The sequence below is a fragment of the Arvicola amphibius genome, chromosome 12 (assembly GCF_903992535.2).
Source record: "Arvicola amphibius chromosome 12, mArvAmp1.2, whole genome shotgun sequence".
Taxonomy (NCBI): domain Eukaryota; kingdom Metazoa; phylum Chordata; class Mammalia; order Rodentia; family Cricetidae; genus Arvicola; species Arvicola amphibius.
The window spans coordinates 15,276,835-15,303,091 of NC_052058.2; the positions used below are offsets into that span (position 1 = coordinate 15,276,835).

The window sequence follows — 26,257 nt, forward strand, 5'->3', positions numbered from 1 at the left end:
TAAGACTAATCAGTTATGAAATCAGGGACAAAAAGTAAATAGGTCAGGCCACTTTAAGTAGTACCAATGTACAAAAATAAGCATGGAAATCCAAACCAAAAAGCCCACCATTCAACTAACAACCCTTTATTATCCAACTTGGGTAAACAATCCAAATGAGTCCATATAGATGGATGAGAAAGTAGACTAAAATAGAAAAAGTACAGTTTTACTTAGCAAATGCTCACAGACCATGCAGGAGCTCCCAGGGGGGTGAGATTCCACACCACCATGGCAAGGGAACTGCGTGCTGCCTCCCACCAGTGGAACCCCATCACTAAGGATGCTGTCAGCACATAAACAGGGACCCTTCCCTATCTGACTTTCCAGTTCATTTGTCACTAAGCAGAGGAGAATTAGTTTTCTCTTACAAGCAATAAAACCATAAAAACAGCTGAGCTAGGAAGTCTGGAATAAGCTAGTATAGTTTCCTGCTTTTAATGCATAGATATTTAGACTTGACATTTAGACTTGAGTCTTCCACATACAGTCAGATAGGTTTATAGAAGAATTTCACATAATAGCAAATACAGAAGTTGTTCGTGCATTTTATGATTCAGTTAATCTTCGAATGTTTAGACTTCAGAGCTGCTAATGACACTAAATTCAATGCCATGTTGGTTGAGTCTGTCAATCAACTTTGTTCTGGAGAAAGCGGCTCCAGGTGTAAAGACACCGCCCCTGTAAAACAGTAACAAGAGAACACAGTGCCTGTGGCTCCTCTCTAAGATGACTGTCAACTGAGTCACTGCACAACTCCTGAAAACCAGTTCTTCCCTGTTAGCCACTTCTGGCTCCATCCCTAAAACCAGCTAAATGAGCACATGGCATTTACTTCAAAGAAATTAGAGCATGGCTGTTTCTCATGAGACTTCCATACTACAGGTGTGCTCAAGGGGCTCTGAGCATCGCACAGCTGAGATTTCACTCAAGAGGACTAAAAACCACGAATGGGATTCATTCAGCTGGCCAACTATTATTAAACAGCACTTAAACTTCTTTTTCATCAACTTTAACATAATGACCAATAATTTGCAAAAATGCCAATGATGAGTACCAGAAAATTTTAATTACATTTTCTAACACTCCAAATCTATCTGTATTAATACTGTTTGAGTTATAGGTTATGCCTGATTTGCTTTTCAGTCATGGGATTCTGTGCCCTGGTGAGGTTGGCTTTGTCCCAAGGGCACCAACTAAATCCTCAGCACATTCCACAGGCACCGCTGCATGACTCAGTGTTCCATGTGCACCCCCCCACTCAGCCAGGCTCCCCTGCCACCAAGGTGTATGTATACTCAGCACTGATGCGGAGCCGCGGATAACACTGCTAGCCAGCTTATATGGCTCTTATTCACCTTCACAGTAAATCCACCAAAGGCAGATAAGGAACTGTCTTTGGCATTGCTTTAATATTTATTTGGTCCAAAGGAACACAAAAACTTGTGTGTAGACCCAAGACTAAAAATCAACTCAAAAAAAAAAAAAAATCAACTCAAAAGTAGCTAAACTGTCACATGGTTGAAAACACACTTTCTCACTAGAAGAAAGCAAAACTTACCCTTTAGGTAGGTCAGAGGCATCATTCAGAAGAGTCATGGCAGCCTGAACCATGGCTATGGGGGTAGCGATGTATCCAGCCTCTGCAGAAAAAAAAAAGTTCATGAAGTGAGCATCACCATAATCAATAGTGTACCTCATGTCTAGCACAGAAGTTTTTACCAATAAATATTCTGGCCTCTTAACAAAAGTGATTAACATTTATGTAGTTCACGTGGAATATCCTTTATCCAAACTGCTTGGGACTTCTGTACAGACACATACATTAAAATTATTAGCCTGTTTTGTTTTGTAACAGGGTCTTATGTAGGCTGGCCAGTGCCAGCCTGGAACTCAGAGATCTGCCAGCTTTTTTCTTCCTTAATGTTGAGATTAAAGGCGTGTACCACTATGCCTGGCCTTGAAGATAATCTTATAAAATATTTTGAGCACACCTGAAATTTGACATTATGCAGAACCCTGCACTTGTGTCGCTCTTGGTGTTCAACAGTCACAGTGGTCTGATTTTGGAGAATTCCAATGTGGATCTCCAGGTTACAGCTCCCCACCTGTACTTACCATTAGGAACTGCTTGTACTAAGTGCTTAAGAACTAAAATCGGTTTGCACCACAGTTGTATGTGAGCAACACCATTCCATCTCCACTTCACAGGCAGGGCAATAACCATGCGTCATGTCACCTGGTCTCACAAAGCTAAAGCCAAGCAGCAGCTAAGCCAGTCACTCTCAGCCAGGGCTCACCACCCACACTGCTGAGGCCTCTCATCTCTGTTAGTCCTCTAAACTGATCCCTCCTTCCACACTTAACTCAGTATCTTAAAAAAAACCACCATGGGGGCTAGACAGACTGCTCGGCAGGTAAGAGCACCGCTGCTCTTCCAAAGGACCCAGGTTCAGTTCCCAGCACCCACATGCAGCTCACAACTACCTGTAACTCCAGTTCCAGGGGACCCAACACCCTCACATTGACATACATGCAGAGAAAATACCAGTGTACATAAAATGAAAACAATAAAAACTGACTGCATCCAGTAACTCAGTCTATAATGAAGTGAGACACCAGCACTTACAGTCCTGCCAACACCGTCTAAAAGCCAAGCTGTAAATCAAAGTGATGCAGAAACCTGTCACCTGCCTTGACGAGACTGGTGATGCACACTTCTCCTGTGTCGCATGAGGGCCTGTCTGCACAGTGCTCTATCTAGAAAGTTCTTCAGTCTTATGGGCAATGGACACTTAACAACCCATCACAAGTTATTATGCTCCTTTATAAAATGTGTATAAAGCTATTCACAGAATTGGAAACCTTGGGCCAAAGATTTGACTCATAAACAATTACACTAAGATACTGTAGCAGGTAAACATATCAGCTAACTTTCTTATTAATAATAAAATTTGCCATTCTCAAATTTGAATTATTATCATAAAAAAGGTTAGATGTGTTAATAAAATTGGCTAATAACAATGTCAACCCATCTATAGACAGAATAATTTCAAAATACTTAATCCATGCAGATGTAGTTCTAAAACATACCACTTTAAAGTCTAAGACCGTGTAAAACCCTGAACCATCCTTCTGCTGTATGCACAGTACCTGGTCCTTTCACTTGGGTGCAGATTCTGATATTTGGTTTGTTCTTATCAGTACTAAAACCGTGGCTGTATCCTTGCCCGAAGAACGTCATTGTAAATGATGCGCTATCCATCTGGGAAAGAAAAAGCAAACGCTGTGCTTAGTGACAGGTTTCCTTCTAGAACACAAGAGACCCTCTGTCCTTCACATGAGGCATTTTTTTCTCACTAAATTTAATGGGTCTCAAAATCCTGTGACAGATTTTTAGTTATTTCTATTAAAAAGTACTGATTTTGAACACTAATAATGCTAAGCGCTCTCTCTCTCTCTCTCACACACACACACACACACACACACACACACACACACACACACACAGACAGACAATGGCCCACAAAATATTCTCCTTTCCTTCTGAAGGTTTTGTGATGCACGGTATCATAAACCAGGTTTTTACTATTAAACATCAATGGCCAACTGTGACCACTCTTCCAGCACTGATTAACCCTGGGGTGGCAGGTTAGGGATAATATCCACTTAGCCTTCTGAGCTTTCTGGGCAGACCTGGTGACTGTCGGCTCTGCCAGCCTTCTGTTCACACCTTTGACAGCACCACAGCAACTGTTTGCCTCATGTTATGAAAAGCAAAATGGCACAGTGGAGGAGAGTCAGAGAAGCTCTCCACACACATGGGCTTGTTTTGTTTTGTTTTTCAAAACAGAGCTTTTCTGTATAACACTCCTGGCTGTCCTTGAACTCGCAGAGATCTGCCTGCCTCTGCCTCCCAAGTGCTGGGGCTAAAGGTGTGCACCACCATGCCTGGTGCATGCACAAGGTATTTTTTTTACAAGATATTTTTAACAGATAAACACATCAATGTATTCTCTGCCATATGTATCATCTTATAACACGGGGCAAAAATGCCTTCTCTGAACTATAAATTCTTATGATTGGTGTGATGTTAGCGAAGGGAAGGTGACAGGAATGGGTAACAGGAGGATGAGGGCTAGAGAGATGGCTCAGTGCTGGGAGCACTTGCTGCTGTGCCTGGCACTTGTGCTGGGTGGCTCACAACTGCCTGCAACTCCAGCTCCAGGAGATACGATGCTCTCTCCTAGCCCCGCAGGCACCCTCATGCGCATATACCTATACACATAATTAAAAGGAAAACAATTTTAGGATGATTCCTACACAGTGATTTTAAAGAATGGCAGCACTAGTGACCTTGGCAAGAAAAGGTGTTAATGTTTACGTCAGGAGCACAGAGCATGGCTGTGTGGTTTAGAGTCTAGGTGACAAGGCACAAAGAGCAAGCAGTGAGCAGAACTGCAACCGCTGAGAAGACGTCAGAAATCAGCTCAGGCACTGCGTTCAGACGGGCTCTTAGCATCTTTTTACCATCACTAACCCTATGAAAAGAGCGACAAAGATTCTGCCAAGTTTAATACACTTTGACTAAGTATAACTAAGGGTCAAGAGAATAGGTTAGGTCCTGAGATGTAAATATAATAGGTCCTTTCTTACAATGCATTGACAGGACATTTAACAACAAAAGGAGATATGGACTAGCAGAAGTTCAGAAGATGGCATATCAAATCTCTGGGGCAAAGGGCAAGATTTTTAAATGTATATATGTCTTTTTTAAAGATCATTTTAAGTGTATGAACATTTGCCTACATTTCTACAACATGTATCCCTGGCTCCAGCAGAGGCAGAAGATGGCATCAGATCCCCTGGAATTAGAGTTACAGACCACCACTGTGAGCCACCACATGGGGCTGGGAACTAATCGCACTTCTTTTGCAAAAGTAGCAGAGTTTTTAACCACTAGGCCATCTTTCCAGCCTCATATCTTATTTTTGTGTATTTGAAATAGGGTCTCACTATGTTGCCCAAGGCAGACTAGAACTCATGGTCATGCTACCTCAGCCCCCATGTGCTGGGATGATAAATGTTTTACAGTATAGCCCATTAGGGAAGGTCATTTCTGTGGCCTGGATGGAGAATATTCCAAGCTACACAAAGCAGAGTTAATCCAGTTGGACCTGTCAATTGCCTGGTCAAGGGACCACATCTCAGGAAGGTGGGTTCACCTTAAATCATGTAAAGGAGATAGGAGGAATAATTATCCCTTTAATGATACACCATACTTTTCTTCCCAGAATCTCCTTGATTATACTGCCATCATGTAGTTCCATCAAATCTGCCCACTCTTGTGAATTACTCAGAAAAGTTTACCTTCCCCACCCTGTATAGTTTGAATGCAATTGCCCCCCCCCCCTAAGCCCACAGGAAATGGCACAATTGGGAGGTGTGACTTTGTTGGAGTAGGTGTGGCCTTGCTGGAGGAAGTCTGTCACTTGAGGGTCAGGCTTTGAGGTCTCCTTTGCTCAAGTTTTGCTCCCTGTGATAGACCACTTCCTGTTGCCTTCTGAACAAGATGTAGCCAGCACAATGTCTGCCTGCATGTTTCCTTGCTTCCCACCATGACAGTATTGGACTAAATCTCCGAACTGTAAGCCAGCCAACACAATGAAATGTTTTTTTCATAAGTGTTGCCATGTAATGGTGTCTCTTCACAGCAACAGAAATCCTAAGACACACCCTTCTTTCATCTTTTCTCAAAGCATGCTTTCCCCAACATTTGGGCCACATTTTTTCTCTAAAACTTTTCTTCCTGCCATGTGGTGGGCCTCCATGCCAACTTAACTAAATGGCTTTCTTCCCACTTTCCTCAGGGTGGAGGCTGTGACTTCAGCTTGCTACCCTTCAGGTTTTTCTTTTAGCCTCTAACAAAATCATCCTTGAGTGTGTCTGGAGAGACTTGCACTGTGAGGCAGGAAGGACAATCGACAGATGGGGAACATCAGGGCATCACTCAGCCTTCATCAGAGAAGCATCTTCTTTTAGTGGATGGGGATTGAGGGGGACCCACAACTGGACAGTGTGCAGAGTAAGAGATGCTGAAGTGCTCCATCCTAAATGGAGCATCTTCATAAAACCCCTCCCCTCGAGGCTCAGGGATCCTTGTGGAAGAAGAGGTAGAAAGATTACAGGAGCCAGAGGTAGTAGATTATTCCAAGGAAGCAGTCTCTTCCTGATACAATGGAACTGAGACACATATGAACTCAGAGACTGACAGAACTGACAGAACTTATGCAGGTTCAAACCGAGAAGGGGAGGTGGGCACAACGTTCCAACCCTAAGAATCCAACTATGAAGCTATTTGATATTGATAGATACAGGGGAAGTGAAAATCAGTTTTCTGCAATAGAGTGTACCTGTGTATGTCAACCACACTCTAAGGCAGGCACAGGAGTAACTGGCCAATACAAAACTGACTCCATTTAGTGGGTGGGTGACTTTTTCGTTTTTGTTTTTTCTTTGCCCTGTTGGTTCTTTTTTGTTATTTGATTATCATTTCCTATTCTGTTTTGAGAGAAAGCAAGAGAGAACATAAGATTGGGTGGGATGGGAAGAGGAGAGGATCTGGGAGGAGTTTGGGGTAAGGGAAAGAATATGATCCAAGTCTTTAAAAAATTTTTCCTTGAGCTTTCTTCTGATTCCATTCTTAAATATTTTCACTATTGAGATTAAGAGCCTCAGGAGGGACCCTGTTTCTCCTAGAAATATATGGCAACTCTCTAGGATTTCCCAGATTTTCAGTAAGAGATGTATGCTACCCTGTCTGGCAAGACACACTTTAATAAACTGTTAAGTCCAGTCGCATGCACTCATTCCCCAGGGCTCACACGGTGGAAGGAGAGAACCAACTCCAGCACGCTGCTCTCTAACCTCCCATACATACTGTGGCACATGGTACCCACAACACAGACACAAAAAAAACACAAACAAATGTATTAAAGAGAGAAAATTCCAGAAAAAGAATGCATTAATTAAAAGCAAGAAGGGACACAGTAGGACGCTGCATCTGGCAAATATTATTCAAAAGGTACAAACAAAGTCAGGACACACAGGACACACCTGACCCTCCACTGCCGTGTGTGCCACATACACTATATGATCATACCATAGTCCTTCAAGCTAGGCACACATTCAGCCTCAGAACTATTTTTAACATGGTTTCTGAGTTGCTGCTCCAAGTAATCAGAGGTGGATACAAAACGAAACCATCCAGAACCAGATCATGAGGGGCCCAAGGTGGCCTCAAAGCTCGGGAAGGAATTCATTCTAGCAGTGCTCTAGCAGTGCACACACAGGCCGCCCAGACCTGACCAGGAGCTTTCTGCCTCCACAGAAGTGATCTCAACCATTCAGTGCTCCGGCATCACTGGGAGGCTGGCTTCTGAAAACCTCAATGCTCGGTAGGAATCTTTAGTCATCAGCTCAGGATTCTCTCTGGAAATTGAAAACTGCTTTCTGTATTTTGAGGCCCCTCTCCAGATCTACCTAGTGTGGGCTAGGTTAATTCTACTAGAAAAAAGAAGACTCAGACGTGATTCAAATTCAGAACCTCTGCAAAATAGCCAGAAGCAGTGAGTCAGAAGTGTTTTAAACAAGGCGATTAACAAGGCCAAATTTTTGTATGTGTTATATCTTTTGGACAGCAGTGGGAACATGGATTAGAAACACAAGAAAAACACATGAAAAGCTTAGTCCAAGGATAAGGCCTAAAACAGCAAGTTTAAAAAAAAAGCAACACAGAATGGAAGATATTTGCAGATCATCATCTGATAAGAGATGTTTATTTAGAAAATATGTAAGATCTTCTATCCAAACTAACAATGGACAAAGAGGAATAGACATTTCTCCAAAGAAGATACACAAAATGTTCAATCACAGCAGTCATCAGTGAAATGAAAACCAAAACCATGATACCAATGCATACCCACTAGATGGCTGCTGTAAGGGAGAAAAGTAAGCACAGTTGGTAAGGGGGCTGGAGAGACAGCTCAGAGTTAACAGCACTTGCTACTCTTGCAGAGGATCCAAGTTCATTCTCAGCATTCCTGTTAGACAACTAATAACTATCTGTACTCTAATTCAGGGGCACACACACACACACACACACACACACATAGCATATATTTACACAGATATAAACACTACATAAGAGCCGGGCGGTGGTGGCGCACGCCTTTAATCCCAGCACTCGGGAGGCAGAGGCAGGCGGATCTCTGTGAGTTCGAGGCCAGCCTGGTCTACAAGAGCTAGTTTCAGGACAGGCTCCAAAGCTGCAGAGAAACCCTGTCTCAAATAAATAAATAAATAAATAAATAAACACTACATAAAAATAATAATCTTTCTAAGTTGATGAGGCTATGGAGAAGGCAGAATACTGAAGTAATAATGGGAGCTAAGTAATGCCATTTTATCAAAGAGTTAACAGTTCTTCAAAAATTAAAAATAGAATTAATATGTAACCCAGGCACTCTATTTCTGAATACATAGCTAAAAAATATCTGGAGCACAATTTACATAGATATGTGTTCATCCATGTTCATAGCAGCATGCTCACAACAGGTAAAAGCTGGAAGATAATCCATATCCATCCATAGATAAATAAAAAGTAGCATATACATACAGTGAGTTAACCATTCACTCTTAAAAGGAGAAGAAATTCTAACATGTTATACCCTGGATGAACCTTGAGGACTACAGCTAAGAGAAGTAGGCCAGACACAAAAGGACAAGTACTTTATGATTCCATTAATATGAACTATCTAGTAATAGCAAATAAAATGACAGTTCCTGGGGAGCTGGGGGAACTAGGAAATGAGAGTGGCTATTTAAAGAGTATGGTACAGTTTTACAAGACAAAAAAAAGTGGATGGAGGGTGTGGAGGTTGCACAAAAATACAAATGTACTTAATACCACTCAATAATGAGAAATGAAAATTTTTGTTTTGTATATTTTATAATTCGATTTTTTTTTTAAAAAAAAAGGAAACTGGGTCTGAACCAAGGCACATGAGATACATCTAGAGGAAAATCTATAATGACACCTGCTTAAGGCTGGAGAAATGGGTAGTGCCATCGAACAAGATAAACTATAGAGGATGTGTCAGGAGAAAGAACTCTAGATTTTGGCACACTGAACTTCAAGTATCCACAGGATGTGGAACTGCTACAGGTAGACGTGTGCCCTAACCCTGCTCAGAGCTCTGCTGGGAACGAGTACCATGGTTCCCGGGAACCTCCAACCTTTAGGGACGAGACAAGACTAGAGCACAGCGAGCAGAAAAACAATGAGGGAACCTAGAGGAGCCCTATCTCTGACGTCCCCACCCCCAACACAAGGATGGAAAGTTTAGAGACCTAGACATAAAAAAACTATTACCTGTTTTTGTGTTGGACCTTGTTTTGAAAAATAACCAAACGAAAAGAGCCATGGGAACTAAAAGAAAAATAAAACAAAAAAACAAACTTAGTCATATTTTCAAAGCTTCATGGGAATATTTCTAGAGCTCTTATTTTATAAAAAAGCTTACTTACTTTTATGAGAAGGTGTCTTCCAATGCTAAACTTCACAAAGAATAAAAAGAAAAGTCCTGCAAACATCAGCTTAATAACAGAGGTGATGCCTCCCACAGTTACGTAAGCAGCATACTGAACCTAGGTGTACAATACAAAGTCAAGTATTAACCTAGTACAAAGAATAGTGTCTGCGCTACGCTTCTTTAGTTACAAACCGTGAACAAAGTACTTTCCATTTAATGTCTGCATTATATTTTGAAAGTTTGTTCAGAACATGACATTAGGGCCTATGTTTTAAAGGAATTGTTACAAATGGCAATTATCTTGCTCTACTTGAACACCAAAGTTCATATAATCTACAATTTATCTGAGTCTTCTAATAATACATCATTGCTCTCCCTAAGAGACAATACATTTCACCCTTTATTTCACCTTCCATTCCCTTCCCTTTCTTTTTCTCTCCTTTCCTCTCCTCCCTTCCCCTCCCCTCCTCTTCTCTTTTTTGCGGTAGGGTCTCATTCTGTAACCCAGGTTGCTAGTCTTAAACTCACTATGTAGTCCAATGACTACAACCACTGGATTTACTATGTAGCCCAGGCTGGCCTTGAACTCATATAAATCCTCCTGCCTCAGCTTCCTGAATGCTGAAATTACAGGCATAAGCCACCATATCTAGTTCATTCTCCACTTTTTAACCTGAGATAGTTTCCCCTTGACATCTCAGTATGAACAATAAAATACTTCACCAAAAGGAGTATGCTGGTATTCTAGCAGGGGAAAGGAGACCCAAGGGAGGGGGCCAAGACATCTCCAAAACTCACTACAAAAAAAACTTCTAGCAGCTGAAACATGAAGCAGAAAGAGCTGGGTGGTTTTTGCTGACTCTGCAGCAGGCCAGATTTGAATCATACACAAGGCTAGTACCATGGCCATGATCTAACCTTATACACATTATTTACAAACTCTTTTTTTATTTATAAACATGGACATCAAAATCTTAAGATATTAACTTATTGAGGAACTAAGACAAACATAGGCTTACTCCTTATTAATCAATAGGCCATGTTTACTTACTGGGGATTCTTCTAAATTTTCATGTAAGTAACGCTGAGTCCTCTTCACAACAGACATATCAGATCCCAAAAAAGGAATGGAATATGAGTTCAGCTCTCTACAGTAGGAAACTGGCCACCTGCACGACAGAATCATAAAAGTGTTGCATTTCCTCCAATCACTTCAACTTCAGCTAATATATTTCCAGATTTAAAAAATCAGAAACCTTTCTTGGGGTGATTAATAACAATAAGGCAAAGAGTGTGCCTTAATTAAATTGTTTCTAGTAGTTTTCTTTGTTCTCCATGCATACACCTATAGAAGTAACAATGATACTTTGTTATTCTTCATACTGCCCACACATACATGCAGTGCTTGATCCCATCAGCTTCTCACTTATCCTCTGCAACTCTCACATCTCATCTGCTAAAGTTCTCACATACAAGGGCCACTCACATTGATTATGTTAAATGATCACTTGGGGAAGGCTGGTTAGAGACAGACTTTCTCTATCCCTAGAACTCATACTGTAGACCAAGATGGCCTCAAACTCAGAGACCTGCCTGCTTCTGTCTCCTGAGTGCTGGGATTAAAGGCATGTGCCACCACCACCCACCTAAGATGTAATTTTATAACATAAATTGGAACTGTAATTTAATTTTGATGGTGACAATGATGTGCCATAAAATTCAGAAAAAAGTATGTGTGTAAAGTAATATTAAGTACTTAAATTTAGTATAACATGCTAGCTAAATTTTAATTTTGAAAATAATTTGGAACTTATCAAAAGCATCTCCAAGCTTTTCCTAGTAAAACATTAATAGCCAGCCAGGTGGTGGTGGCACATGGCTTTAATACCAGCACTCGGGAGGCAGAGGCGGGCAGATCTCTGAGTTTGAAGCCAGCCTGGTCTGCAAAGTGACTTCCAGGACAGCCAGGACTGTTACACAGATAAACCCTGTCTCAAAAAACAAAATGAAACAAAAAAACCACCCAAACAAAGAAAAAGCATCAATAGCCAGCCAATGGGAATGCAACACATAGACTAAAAATAGTAAAGAATAGATTTTAAATTAATATACCTTCTTTTCAACTTTGAACCAACAATTGGGACAGGTTTCAGACAGGATGCACTCCGTAGTTTTCTTAAAGTACCCTTATCTCCAAATCCATAGATTGCTGACTTCCAGGTACCATCATGAACACATAACCCCTAAGAAAATATTCTACAAGTTAAACATGTCTTATGGGTAATTACTGAAAGGTAAGATCAAGTAACTTAGAGTTATTACATTCCACCTCCATTTGTGCAATTAATAATCCTGACATGAATTTTCACGGCTGACTAGGCAGTGATAATACCCATTGACTTGGTTATATCACCATTTACCCCAACACAAGTTCGTTCTTCTTTCCCGATTATTCATGCTGACTGGCACTAATCTGACAGTCCTCTGAACTGATTTTTATTACAGATAGATGTCTCAGCAGAGGGACCACAATAATTCATGCTAATATATCAGAATAATTCACTATCTTAACTTTCTAAAATTAAGTGACTTTCACACTAAAAAGGACAAACACATAAAATTAAGTCTAAATCTTTTTTGAGAGCCATGTATCATTTGCAAAATATTTTTCTTATTAGCTTGAAAAGAGAGCCAAAACAGGACACTGACCTCCGGTCCTGTGTGGATAGTCAGGAAGCTTTCCACAGCAGTCAAAGTACCTAGAGGAGTAAGAGATGGTAAAGGTCAGATCAAATCAAATCTCCATTGCTCAACCAGAACAAGAAATAAACTGTAAATTTAGGTGGGGATATTTTTATTAAGCTTACAGCTGAAAAAAATCTGAAAATCTGCACAGACAACAGTTTTATTATGTTATTATCCACAGATCAAAACAGTTAAGGCCAGAAGAACTCCCAGAAAGAAGACTTTAGCATGACTCTAACTGGTAGTATTGACAAACTCTCCTGTAGCATTTAAATTAACAATGCTAAGACTTTTCTCCAGATAGACAACAGCTCAACCTGCTCACCCTGGAAGGCTCATTACAGACCTCAGTGGCAATGATTCTGCCTTAAACACCACTGTTTTCCAGGACCTTTCAGAAGTAACTGAAATTTACTGCAAATATTCAGAAAAACACTAAATACTCCTTGTGGTGGCTTCTAAAATACTTAAAACATGGGCTGGGAATATGGCTCAGTGGTAGAGCTCTTGCCTAGCATGTGTGAGGCCCTAAGTTCAATTCCCAGCACCACAAAAAACAAAGACAAAAAAATACTTAAAGCTGTTAAGATAAAAGCATATATAACTGGGCTAGGGATGATGTAGCTCAGGGTAAAGAGAGCACTGGCCTAGTTCATCACGGCTACAAACAAGAGGTTCTTCTGCTGTGAGATTTAAGTACCCTTATTAACCAGTAATTACCGTTCATTTGATTTCTGGTGTATAACACTCCTAGATCTGCTGGAATGGAGTCAAAGCCACTGCTTCCAATGATATAAACCCCTTTCTCTGCAGCTTTCTCATGATACTTCGCATGCATTAGTTCCAGAAACTAAAAAATCCAGGACAAAAATGTGAATCAGAGTTTATAGAAACACCTAGATCAATATTAAATGATTTCTCTTCAAGACAAAGCCATTAAACTGGAAATAACAACATATGATCTGCAAAGCGGTACTAACTGTCCAATGGTTTTCACATATTCTGCAAATACTAACCCCAAGCCACAATGTAACAGAAAGCACAGGGAATGTGCTCGTCTAACTAAAAAAGATGATTATCTTAGGATGTGTTTTGACTATGAGGTAATACCTGTCATAATTTTTTTAAATCAAAAAACTTGTTCAGACTGTATTACCCAAATGAGCTTTCCAGACGTTATCTATACATGGGGAGGGGTGCTAGAAGGGGCAGAAGACGTTATCTATACATGTGGAGGGGTGACAGAGGCAGAGGAATGCCTGTTCAGACCCTGTCCAAACTGTGTGGGTTTTGTTTTGTTGTGTGCTAGGATTGAACACAGGGCTTGCTATGTTAGGCAAGGGCTCTATCACTGGATACAGCTTCAGCCAAACCAAATTTTAGAACAGACTTAGATTTATAGGGGAAAAAAAGATTAGAGAGCTCCATGTTAACTGAAACCCAGTTTCTCCCATTAACACTTTTTATACTGGCATTTGTTAGAAATAATGAACCAAAACTAATACACTGGTAACTAAACCCTTTTATTTAAAAAAATTACTTTCATTTTGCATATGTGTGTGTGTTGCCTGCATGTATGTCTATGTACCACATGTGTGTTTGGTGCCCATGGACGTCAGAAGAGGGCATGAGATTCCCCAGGAACTGGAGCTATAGCTGTTAGCCACCATGTGGGTACTGAGAATCAAACCCAGGTCCTCTGGAAGAAGTCCTCTTAACCACCAAGCCATGTCTCCAGTCCCTCTCCAACCCCTTTGTTAATGGCAGTACTAGGGAACACACTCAGGCAAGTGCTCTACCACTGGAGCTACTCCCTATCCCTCTGTACTATTCATTTTGGCATAGGGTCTCACCACGTTACCAAGGCTGGTCCTGAGCTCACTCTATCTGAGGCAGGTTTTGAATTTTTGATATTCCTGCCTCAATTTACTGAGTAGCTGGGATTACAAGCCTGGTTTAAAGTTTATTCCTAATTTGTTCCTGTAGATTTTACCCAATGTTCATTTTCTGTCCCAAGATTCCATCCTGAATACCACATCACATGTAGATGTTAAGTTTTCCTGGACTCTTTTTGGCAAAAACAGTTTTTTGTGTTTTCATTTATTTTTACAATCTTGGTTGTTTTGAGGAACACAGATCAGCAATTTTGTAGATTATCTATCTACTAGAATTTTCTGCTGTTTTTCTTAAGATTAAACTAGTTTAGGAAGACAACATAACGTATTAACTTACATTTCTAAGTTCACTGTCGTGTGTCTACGTGCATGAGGTAGTGACACATGTGTCACTGTGTGTGTGGAGTCAGTTCTTTCCACCCACCCTTACATGAGATCCAGAGATCAAATGCAGGTCACTAGGCTTTGCGTCCAGCACCTTCACTCACTGAGCCATCTTGTTAGCTGAGCTTCCCTGTGTTCGTGTCAACGTTAGACACCTGGCTGAGGCCTGTGTGTCAGGCTTCTGTGCTGTAGAGATATGCACTCTTCCTGAGGGCAAGGCAGCTGCCTATCTGAGATTCTTGTCTCTTATCTTTTACTCTTTTTCTTTTTTCTTTCTTTCTTCTTTCTTTCTTATTTTTTGTACTGGGGGCTGAACTCAGCACTGAGCTAAATTCTCAACCCTTTCTGTATCTTCTCATCGTTAGTTCTAAACTGGGTTGTGTTTGTATTTTTATATTTCCCTTATTGGTATATAATAGTTCTCCAGGGCTGGAGAGAGGGCTCAGCAGTTAAGAATATTGGCTGCTCTCCCAGAGGAGCCAGATTCAATTCTTAGCACCACATGGCAACTCACAACCATCTATAACTCCAGTTCCAGAGTATTAGATACCCTTTTCTGGCCTCCACAGCTATCAGGCATGGCACACAAATAGTACATAGACATGCATGCAGGAAAAATACCCATACACTTAAGGTAAAATAATCTTTAAAAGTCCAGGATCTTTAAAAGTACATTCTGGACCTTTATTGGGCTTAGGGAGGTTATGTGTGTTTCTGTCTGTTTGTTCTGGTCTTTTTTCAATGCCTCTGAAGCCCCAAGAATGCTATACCCCCTGGACACACTTTATAAATGCATCACAGCTAGGAAAGCAGACTGAGAGGCAGTTCTGAGTGCCAGGGTAATCCCTGATTCTGGACTTGTTTTGCACCAAGTGAATAAACAACCAGAAGCGAGACTGGGACAAAGGGAACGAGAAAGAGAGGGGGGCGGACAAAGTACAGACGTGTTAGCTCTGACACTACTCCTTTGGTAGATGATAAAATAACTTACAAGGCTGTCACCATTTTCTGTTCTCTGGATTATTTTAAACAACACAGAATTGGTTTTTAAGCCACGTGTCCTTTCTGCTCTCATCCAATTCTGATAATTCAAACTTTCCTAGTACTTCCCATCTATAACACCAGTTGATAATTTTTAACCATAGATTATTCAGCATGCTGATGATGATCAGTAGATCATATGAATTTACATTCTGAAGGTGGTAAGGGAAGGTTAGTTCTGTTAACACAGGACTCCCACAGTACGGCAGACCAAATCCTACTTCTATTTACTAGGTATAGGGCAAAGATCAAATTACTTAACCTTCTAAGCTTCAATTTTTTCATCTACAAAATAGGGAAGAAGAAAGTGCAGATATGATTCACAGAGTTATATAAGATGCTTAGCAGTGTTTGGCAAATGGCAAGCATTAAATATGAGACCATTTAAATTTAATTATATAATATATACATTATAACACACACACACATACACACATTTGCTGGGGACTGAACTCAGAACCTCACACAGAATAAGTACATGGCCTACCACTGAGTTAATCGCCTAACCTACATCAGCCCTCATATAAAACTTTTAAGTTGAGAGGATTCCCCTCACTTTTTTTTTTTTTTAAATAGGGTTTCACTGTGTAGCCCTGGCTGGCCTGGAACTTGCTATTTAGACCAGACTGGCCTCAACTCACAAGGATCCTCCTGCTTCCTTTGCTTTTTGTTATTTTGAGTCAGGGTACTTTGTAGTCCATCTTGGGCTTGAATAGGATATCCTTGAACATCTGATCCTCCTGCCTCCACATCCAGAAAGCTAGGATGCTACGCATGTGCCACTATAGCAAGTTTAAGCACTACAGTGAATGGAACCCAAGGTCTTGTGCATGTGAATCAAACATTCTACCAACTAAGCTACCTCCCCAGCCCAGGTGAGGGAACTTCACATCTATTTTTCTGTAATGTTGGAAATGTACCTAGTTTTAAAAAGGGAAATCACAACAAAAAAGTTACTAAGAGACACAGTCTGAGCATTATAACATACTCTATTAATAATTCAGCTTATAGCATCCAGTAACTATAAAAACCAGCACATCCACACACAGAGAAATAACATAAGATGAACAATGAAGCTAAGATCTGACCAGTGCTCTTCCTTGATCTAGGAACAGAACACCAGCTCTAAAACCTAGAAGTGTAGCCATCAGCTTCCAAATGTCTACAAAATGATACTGAATATGCCTGCACTTCACAGAACAATTATGGATTGCTAGTTTTGTTTTCTCCTTTTTGATTTACATACCTGAGGCTCCCCACAGATGTCGATGCAACTTGTTCCATTTTCAATACATGCTTTTACTACAGGTTCTCCATAAAATCGATACTGGGGAAATAAAGAAAACCAATGAATTATTCTCACTTCATAAGCTTAACTGAACCAAAGGTCATTTTACAGCTGGGGAAAAGGCCCAGTCTGTAAGCACCTGCCAAGCATGCATGAAGACTTATGTTCAAACCCACAGAACCCTTGTAAAGAAACTGACATGGTATTGCAAGTCTGTAATCTACAACATTATGTGTATAACCTCAGCGCTCTGACGGTGAAATGAGAGGTAACCAGAGGACGTCTGGAAGCTTGTGGGACGGCTAGCCTGATATGTGCAGTGACAGAAAAGGAACCCTGTCTCAAACAAGGCAGAAGGTTGTTCTCTGACCATAACTGTACATGGTGCATACACACACACACCAAGATTTCACAAGCTAAATGCCACTTTACTCTTGAAAGTACAGTATTAAATTATCAAGAAATCAAATGCTGGGCTTATAAGACAGTTTGTCAGGTAAAAGCACCTGCTGTCAATCCTGAGAACCTGAGTTCAATGCTAGGGACCCACACGGTAGGACAGAATAGTAACATACTGATAAACTGGAAAAATAAGGTAACTGTACTGTACTGCCTCACTACACGTAAAGGCACAATGGAATCAGAGGCATACAGGCTGGAGAGATGGCTCAGAGGCTGAGCATGCTGACTGCTCTTTGAGAGGACCTGGGTTCAATTCCAGCACTCACATGGCAGTTCACACCTGTCTGTAACTCCAAGATCTGACTCTCACACAGAAAGACTGATGTAGGATGTCCTTCTGTATTCTGTGAATGTGTTTCACTGGTTGATGAATAAATATGTTTCGCAGAATAGAGCCAGGCAGGAAATCCAAATAAAGACACACACAGAGAGAAAGCAGAGTCGGGGAGATGGCATGTAGCCACCGAAAGAGTAACACATACCAGGGCATTACCTGTAAGCCACAGCCATGTGGCGATACACAGATTAATAGAAATGGGCTAATTGTTAGAGCCTAAGCCACTGGCCAAATAATTACAATTAATGTTAAGCCTCTGTATGGTTATCTTTTAAGCGGTTGTGGAGACCAGCAGGCAGGAGGAAAACCAGTCCAGTGGGCCTGGTCAAGACAGAGAAAAGCCTCCATTTACAACAAATATACACACAGGCAAAACACCAATGCACACAGAATAAAACAAATAAATTATTTAAAAAAATAAAGAGGAATCTCCAACTAAAGATAAAATGGTCAGTTTACATAAAAAGTAATTTACTTGAGTTAGATCCAAAAGAACAAGGATTTATATTGAAAAAGAAAAAAAAAGTGAAAATATATGAACAGATATAAGAAAAGAGAGCTATTAAAGCTAAAAGCACAGGCTGGTTGAGTCAGAAGTAGTAAGAGATTAGTTTAGAAAGAAATACAAGGCCAGATAAGGAGGGAGCAGGAGTGTGAGTCAGCAGTTTGAACTTCATCTGTACTGGATTACTCAAGTCTCCTGGAAGGTTTTAAGACGGCACACGTGCATGCACACACACGTACACGCACACGCACAGAAAGCTCCAAAACAGCAGCACTTTCTCCATGGGGCTGCTCAGATGAGAAGCAGTACAGGCACACAGCACTCACATTCGCTGTCTTTCCTTTAGTAACAGCATCACTCTGCATACTGTGCTTAGGCTTGAAACCGCAAGTTTTCTTTCAACCCACCTCCCCTGTAAGTCAGCAAATTTTGTCAAATCTGTCTCCTAAAAATCTGTCAAGACCACATTATATTACCTCTCACCTAATTTTCTACACAAAACCCCCAATCACTTCACAGTAACCCATCTAGCCAATTTCCAAGGAAATATCAAATTATTATTTTAAAATAAAAGTCTGATACAACCTCTCCTTTTCCCCCAATTATATTATTTCATCTACCCAGAATCCTTTACCAGCTGTCCAGTGTCTACATTTAAAGTCTACACTTATCTTGTCACAAGTTCTTAAGCAGTTCTAAAGACAGTGCAATGTCACACACAGCGGTGTGTGCTTCCCCACCTGGGACCAGCTCCTCCTCCTCCGCACTGCTGGGCTAGCTCCATGTCTCAGCTGTGTGAAACCCACAAATACTAACAAGCCACATGTGAAGCACTAATAACCACTTAAAAACAGCAACAGTTCTTTAAAGAAAGTGCCCGTTAGCCGGGCGGTGGTGGCGCACGCCTTTAATCCCAGCACTCGGGAGGCAGAGGCAGGCGGATCTCTGTGAGTTCGAGACCAGCCTGGTCTACAAGAGCTAGTTCCAGGACAGGCTCCAAAGCCGCAGAGAAACCCTGTCTCAAAAAAACAAAAAAAAAAAAAAGAAAGTGCCCGTTTTCCTATTGCCACAACACACGCTCCTTACACTGTTTCGTCCCACGCAGCCACTTATCCACTGGGTGATCTGAGAAAGTTCCCACTAACTTATCTCTATTTTACTATGCTGTTAAGAATCTTTCTTTATTGGGACTGGAGAGAAGTCAGTGGTTAGAGCACTTGCTGCTCTTGCAGAGGGACCTAAGTTCAGTTCTAAGCACCCACATCAGGCAGCTTTCAAATTCCTGCAGCTCCAGCTCCAGGGGATCCAACACCCTCTTCTGGCCTCCACAAGATCCTACACACAGTGTACATGCATATACATATAAATAAAAATAAAATAGAGATTTTCTTTATTAGACCCCTGAGTAATAAATAACCTTTGATCTAATCAGTTCTCAACACTGCATGTTCTAAGCCAGTGGGCTCCCAGATAGGTGGACCTCCACCAGGGGTATATAAAATGATCCACTGAGTGTGAGAATAAATATAAGAACATTTATTTATGTGAATTTAGGATATAAAAATGTCATTAATAGTTGGTTTGTGTTTATAATTATTTATTAATTATAAGTATTAATAATTTATTAATAATTGAAATGTGGGTTAACACCTGGGTCACGTCAAGTGGTCAAATACCAAACAGAGGATACAAGTGGTATTCTTAGTAGCATGGGAGAGTTCCATAACACCAAGGGCATCACCGTGATACATCATCCATTTAGCTCTTTCCTCCTGCTGCTACCTAACGCTGCTTACGCATTCTAACAGAGGAGTCTGCTTGAGCTCTGAAGCCTCAGGCACTCGAGAGACAAGATACAAAGACTAACACCGAAGACAGATGAACCTGACAGGTAGGAGAAAAACTAGAAGAGAATTAAAAAATCAAGTAAAGAATGGGGGAAACGAGCCAGTTGTGATGGCTCACAACTGTAATCCTAGCACTCAGGAAGCTGAGGCAGGTGGATTACCATGAATCTAAACACAGCCAAAGTTAATAATGAGTTTCAGGACAGCTGGGGGTTATCAAATAAGATTATATCTTAAAAATTAAAGAAAAATTTAAGAAAAGGAAGAAAATTCCAGAACAAATGGAGAGAGGGGTTCAGGATGAAAGTGAGGTGAGTGCATCTGCAGAGACCTGGAAGAGGCCAGGCCTGGAAGGACTGGTCAGAGCAGGAGCCAGGGAGGCAACAGGAGCGCTTCCAAGGAGCTCGCTTTAAAGAGGGACGCACAAAATCAGAGAGCAAGAAGGGTTTATGAAATCAAGGGGGGTTTTTTAAAAAGAAGACTGATATAACCACATAAGTGCTGACAGAGAAAATCCAACGGGGGCCTGATAACCACCTGAACCCCTGAGAAAATGACTGAATGAACCATGCTGTCACTGTGGACTCCCCTGCCACCGGGATCAGGCCTTTTCTGGCCTGCGAGCATGCGCGCACACATACCACAACACTATTATCTTAAAAAGAAAGAATCCGATAAAAACAAAAAATATACCACTCAATAAAGATAAGAAAACATGTAAACAAAGCCTTCAGATGGAGGCATAAGAGTTTTCTCTTGTGACATGTCAGGGTGCTATGTGGAGGTAGACAAGTCAATATGCAGATCTGGTAGCATGAAAACAAAAACCTTCTGTCCTGGCAGTTTCTAGTTTCATAGGAAAAATGGCTCATTCCTATAACCCTAGCAGTCAGGAGAAACTGTGGCTGAACGATTGTGAATTTGAGGATAATCTGGGCTATACAGCAATATCCATCCAAAGGTAAAAAGGAAGGGCTGGAGAAGAGGAGGGAAAAGAGAGGTGTTGCGGGAGCTCCTTCCGCCCCTTCAGCCAATAGCCGCTGAGATACCAGCCCATTGGGGCGTGGTCTCTCTTTTTAAAAATGCGGCTACTTCCCTCCACGAGCGCTCGGGCTTCTGGCTCCACTTCCAGCGACTAGGTTCCCTTCCTGATTGCGCAGAGGGCTGTTGGCTGGGACCGTGATCTGTAAGTTTTTCCCCTTTAAATAAATAACCATTCTATTAATCATAATTCCAAACTGGTGTGGGACTGTTTGTGACTTACGCCTTCAGAGAGGAGCTGGAAAGTAATCAGGTAAAAGTGAGGGATGGGGTCAGAGTGAAAAGGAAGAGGTGTGAGCCATCCATGTGCTTCAGAGTAGATGAGAACAGGCAGGGGAAACAGACGTTCTCGGGTCCGGGACGTAACACAGTGCTTCTAACTGTGTGATTTAATGCAGGAATTGGCACAGACGGGCTCATGTTCAGGTGAGGAATTCTGTTAGGTTAGGGTTTTCTATAGTACTGAAGAAAGAAGGACAAAGGAATTGTTCCCAGTGTTACAGTGATTACAACAATGTACTTGATAGAATCTAAGCTGGCTAACAACGAGAAAAATATAAACAACATTAACATTTTATGTTTGGTTTTCCAACATATTGTCAATTATGATGGCTTCTTCAGATCAATAAATATTATCAAGTCATCTTGTAAAGGTCAAAAATTTAGAAGTGGCCTTTTTCTTTCTTTTTTCTTTTTTTTAAGAGACAGGGTCTCTGTTTATCCCTGGCTGAAACTCTAAGTAGACCAACTCACAGAGATCCTCCTGCCTCTGCCTCCTGAGTGCTGGAATTAAAGGCATGCGCCACCACTGCCCAGTTCAGAAGTGACCTTTTTCATACCCAATATCTAATATAAGGGCAAGAGCTGTTTTCCTTTGAAAATACTAAAATACACTTCAATCACTTTTTTTTTCTGTCTTGCTAGCTTGAGAAAGAAGCAACTTCGGTCTCCAAAGTGCTGGATTACAAGCATACACCACCAACCACTTTTAACCACCTCTGCTGCTACTACCTCCATGTCTGTCTGGCCTAGATCATCCTGTTGTTGGTCCCTTAGCTACTTTTTGTCTCAGAAACTGAAAAACTTAAAAATGAGGTCTTAAATAACTCTTGCTCACCTTAAAAAAAAAATCTAATTCCTAAACACAACCTGTTAAGAGTGCACAGGACCTAGCTCCACGTATATTCTCCCTCAGCCTGGATGGGTCACGAGTATCCACATATCCTCATACATATTCTCTGTTTCTCTCCCCCCCCCCATCTCTGCCTGTCCCCCCCCTCACCTGGCTACATACATTCTACCTCGGCCTGGTCCCCAGATCCAGCCACAGCATCTTCTCTCACTTTCTTCAGTCTTTCCAAACACAGGCTCATCTGGGACCTCTGTAACTACTCCACAGAACAGGGCTCTTCTCAAATAATCATCCAGTTTTCTCTCTCCCTTCATCTTGACCTCTGTTCAAATGTCAATTCCTTAGAAACATGTCTTGAGAGACTAAGAGAGCTGGTGGCACATGCCTTTAAACCCAGCACTCAGGAGGCAGAAGCAGGCGGATCTCTGAGTTCTAGGCCAGCCTGGTCTACAGGTCTACAGTGTGAGTTCCAGGACAACCAGGGCTACACAGAGAAACCCTATGGGGGGGGGGGGAGAGTAGAATATGAAAAACTATTGTGCCAATTCCTATATCTGATTATTCTGATGCATCTGACTTCCTACTTCCTACTTCTATAATATTATATTCCTATCTGCTCCACAAAATTGTAAACACCACACAGAATTTTCTGTTCATGATTATGTCCTGGTTGCCAGAATAATACACTTTTATATAGTAAACATTAAATAAATTAATCTGCTTTTCGTTTCTACCTAGTCTGTCTTTTAACATGCTATATAATAATACAAGAATTTGAAGATTTAAAATTACATTTGTTTAATGTGTGTGTGTGTGTGCACATGCATGTGCACATGCTATGGTGAAAGTGTGCAAATCAGAGGACAACTTTCAGAATCAATTCTCTCCTTCCACTGTATAGGTCTTAGAGACAGAACTCATCTTTCTGGTTCGTCAAACTTTATATATATTAAAAAAAGAGATGGGTAGGGTAGGGGGATCCCATCAGCATATTCTCCAAAAACAGTGTCACAAAAAGCCTGACACAATTTTGGAAGACTTTGGTCCTATCAATCAAAAGACTGCCCCTTATGCAATCAAGGCCTTCAAACAAGTCATCAGTCTTCTGCCCTTATGTTCCTCTGGAATAGAAAATGCCAGTTTTTGCTAGAAATGAAAGGGCTGTTTGTTCTGACACAAAGAAGGGTTGATTACTTACAGGTCCTACACAGTTGAGGACAAGCGCTGTCTTTGTAGCCATTTCGTCAAGTGAGGCTGGGTTACTGATATCACAGATAATTATTCCAACTTCAGATGGCAGTGTTGGTCGTCCTAAAGTTAAAAAAAGTCATTTCAAGCAAGTTCATGTCAATATGAGACCTCCTAGACCACCTTTCTATCTCAGTAACTGCTAAGTTACTAAATGTACTAACATACTAAAGCTTCCAACCATGACAACTTTACGATCTAGTTTAGGTGCTGAGCGGGTGACTGCTGTCTTCCACACCAGGGTGTTTCTATCACAGAACGAGCTACTACACAACTATATACGATCTAATCATAGGAAGTGGAAGGAGACCATCAAGAGCCAACACCATGAGAACTAAGGAGGACTCAGGCCAATTCACTTTTTAGCATTTTTAAAGACTTTTTAAATTATTTTTGTTTTATCTGAGACAGGGTTTTTCTGTGTAACAGATCTGGTTGTCCTGAAACTTGCCTTGAACTCACAGAAATCCACTTGCCTCTGCTTCCCAAATGCTGAGATTAATGGCATGTGCCACGGATACCACCACCACCTGGCTATTATTTTTCTAATGTGTGTGTATCTGTATGCATGTATGTGCACTTCAGTGCAGGTGCCCAAGGAGACCAGAGGTATTGGGTATTTCCTGAAGCCAGAGTTACAGGGGGTTGTGAATCACTCAACTTGGGTGCTAGGAACTGAACATGGATCCTCAGCAAGATCAGTACATGCTCTTAACTGCTGAGACATTTCTCCGGCCCTGTGAATTCATTGTTAAGTAGTTCAGCCTACATAAAACCATTCAAGTGTATAAGGAAATAACTGGAATCAATCGACTCAACAGAGCAATGCAAGTCTCCATTAACCCCTACTCTCCAGTCACCAAACTTTGGCAATGCAGATGGGTTATAACTATAGATCAGTGGTTCTCCTCCGTCCCAATGCAGTTCCTCTTGTTGTGGTGACCCCCAACCATAAAATTACTTTCATTGCTACTTCACAACTGTAATTTTGCTGCTGTTATGAAGTTATGTGAGTACTTGTGTTTTCCTATGGTCTCAGGTGACCCCTGTGAAAGGGTCATTTACTCCCAAACTGGTCTCAACCCACAGGTTGAGAACCACCACCCCTACTACTACAGAGTCTCACTGACGAAGGAAAATAAAAGGAAGAATGTATTTTAGCAATGATATACTTTCCAGAAAACAATAAGTAAACATCCAAAACGTTCCGTGTTAGCAGTGGCAGCATTAAGCATTGTAATCGTAAACGTCTAACCAGAGAACAAAAGACTGTGTTCTCACTCTAGCCAAGGCTCTAGTGGAACTGCAAGATTAAATAGAAAGAATGCAGAACAAGTGTGGCTTGTCTTAGGTGGACATTTAGTTGCCAAACTCCAAGGCTATTGGGTTCTAAGTCAAGTGCTTAGAACTAGAAGAAGTGTGTGTGTGTGTGTTCTCACTCCCAGTGTGCATGACATAACTCAGGAGCCGGCCTAGCAAGGAAAACACTACTCAATAAATACATGTTGAACAGAAGTCGAAGGAATAAGTAAATTTCCAAAACATAAAAAGCAAAGCGGGATGTCCACATTTTTATGAAGAATAAAATGCCTGCAGGAGGTGTGGCAGTGCTAAGGTCAGCTTTTGGGAAGATGAAGAAAGAGGATCACCTGGTCCAGGCCAGCCTACACTGCCTCAAACAATTAGTATAAGGACGGCGGGAGGATTTCTACACGCAAAAACACAAACTAAAAACCAAAAACACAACAAATAAAACGAGTAGCTAAGTGAGATAACTCAGGAGCACAGTGCTTAGCACATTCAGAGGTGCTGATGAATCCTTATCACCAAAATAAATAAACAGGCGCACTATAATGTGATTGGTACAACTCAAGCTTTCTTTCTCGTTCCCAAACACAAACTCCAAAGGACCTCTGAGAAATCAGTAGCTTATTTCTCTTTCCGACCCAAAGTACCAAGAACCCTCCAAACCCAACAGAACGCCAGAGATGGACCAAGGCGCTACCAAAGTTCTTATTTCGACAGCGGGGCTCCCCAAACTGGGGGAGAAAAGCCTTTCTTTTCTTTCTTTCACTCAGGGGCGGGCCAGGCCGGGGCCAGGCCAGGCGTCCCGTCCGCGGTCAGGGTTCGCTGCAGTCGCACACGGGGAGCCGCACCCCGGCGACATGCGCCCGGCCCAGCCCGGCGCTGCCCAGCCCGCCGCGTTACCCAGCTTCAGGGCCGCCTTCTCCAGCACTTGCTGCAGCTTCTCCTTGGAGCGGCCCGCCACGGCCCAGGGCAGGCGGGAGCTCTGCTCCGCTGCCACCTGCTCCCGGGCCACCTCCTCCGTCACGAACTGGCCGGTGAAGCCAGAGGCGCCGAACACCACCAGGTGGTAAGGCCTCTGCTCCGTCGCCATGACGAGTCCACAGCGAGCCGCAGCCCGGGGCGGACTGAGTCCACCGCGCCTGCGCCTCAGGCCGCGACCCCAGTACCGGGCGCAGCAACCGCCGCTGGCCTGGCCGCCGTCGCCGCGCCGAGAGCGCTCGGCTCCCTTCGGCCCGCGCGCGGGCCACGCCCACGCCCACGGCCACGCCTCCTCGCGCCTCCGCGGCTGCGCGGTCTCCCGGGCCGGCGGCGGGTGCTGCCGGTTGGCCTCGTCGAGCTCGGGCTGCAAGTCGGCGTCGCTGGCTGACAGAAGCGGCCGGCGACCCATGTTGC

General features: G+C 42.0%; 1 protein-coding gene across 1 annotated transcript; it reads right to left on the reverse strand.

Annotated features, from left to right (window-relative positions):
* Positions 1 to 453: 453 nt before the first annotated feature.
* Positions 454 to 26,082, reverse strand: Sccpdh (saccharopine dehydrogenase (putative)). Its single transcript, XM_038349980.2, has 12 exons — positions 25,766 to 26,082; positions 23,508 to 23,620; positions 16,944 to 17,024; positions 13,098 to 13,227; positions 12,342 to 12,391; positions 11,745 to 11,875; positions 10,684 to 10,801; positions 9,628 to 9,747; positions 9,473 to 9,529; positions 3,193 to 3,304; positions 1,601 to 1,682; positions 454 to 720 (listed from the first exon to the last, which is right to left on the reverse strand). The coding sequence occupies exons 1-12, from the start codon at positions 25,953 to 25,955 to the stop codon at positions 615 to 617; spliced, it is 1,290 nt and encodes a 429-aa protein (XP_038205908.1). The 5' UTR covers positions 25,956 to 26,082; the 3' UTR covers positions 454 to 614.
* Positions 26,083 to 26,257: the final 175 nt, after the last annotated feature.

Excerpts from the sequence above, each read along its gene's own strand:
- Sccpdh (XM_038349980.2), bottom strand. The coding sequence starts at position 25,955 with ATGGCGACGGAGCAGAGGCCTTACCACCTGGTGGTGTTCGGCGCCTCT. Across the intron at positions 13,228-16,943 it reads ACATCTGTGGGGAGCCTCAG|TTTCTGGAACTAATGCATGC; the intron begins GTATGTAAATCA and ends TGGATTTTTTAG. Across the intron at positions 9,748-10,683 it reads AAAATTTAGAAGAATCCCCA|GTTCAGTATGCTGCTTACGT; the intron begins GTAAGTAAACAT and ends TTGTACACCTAG.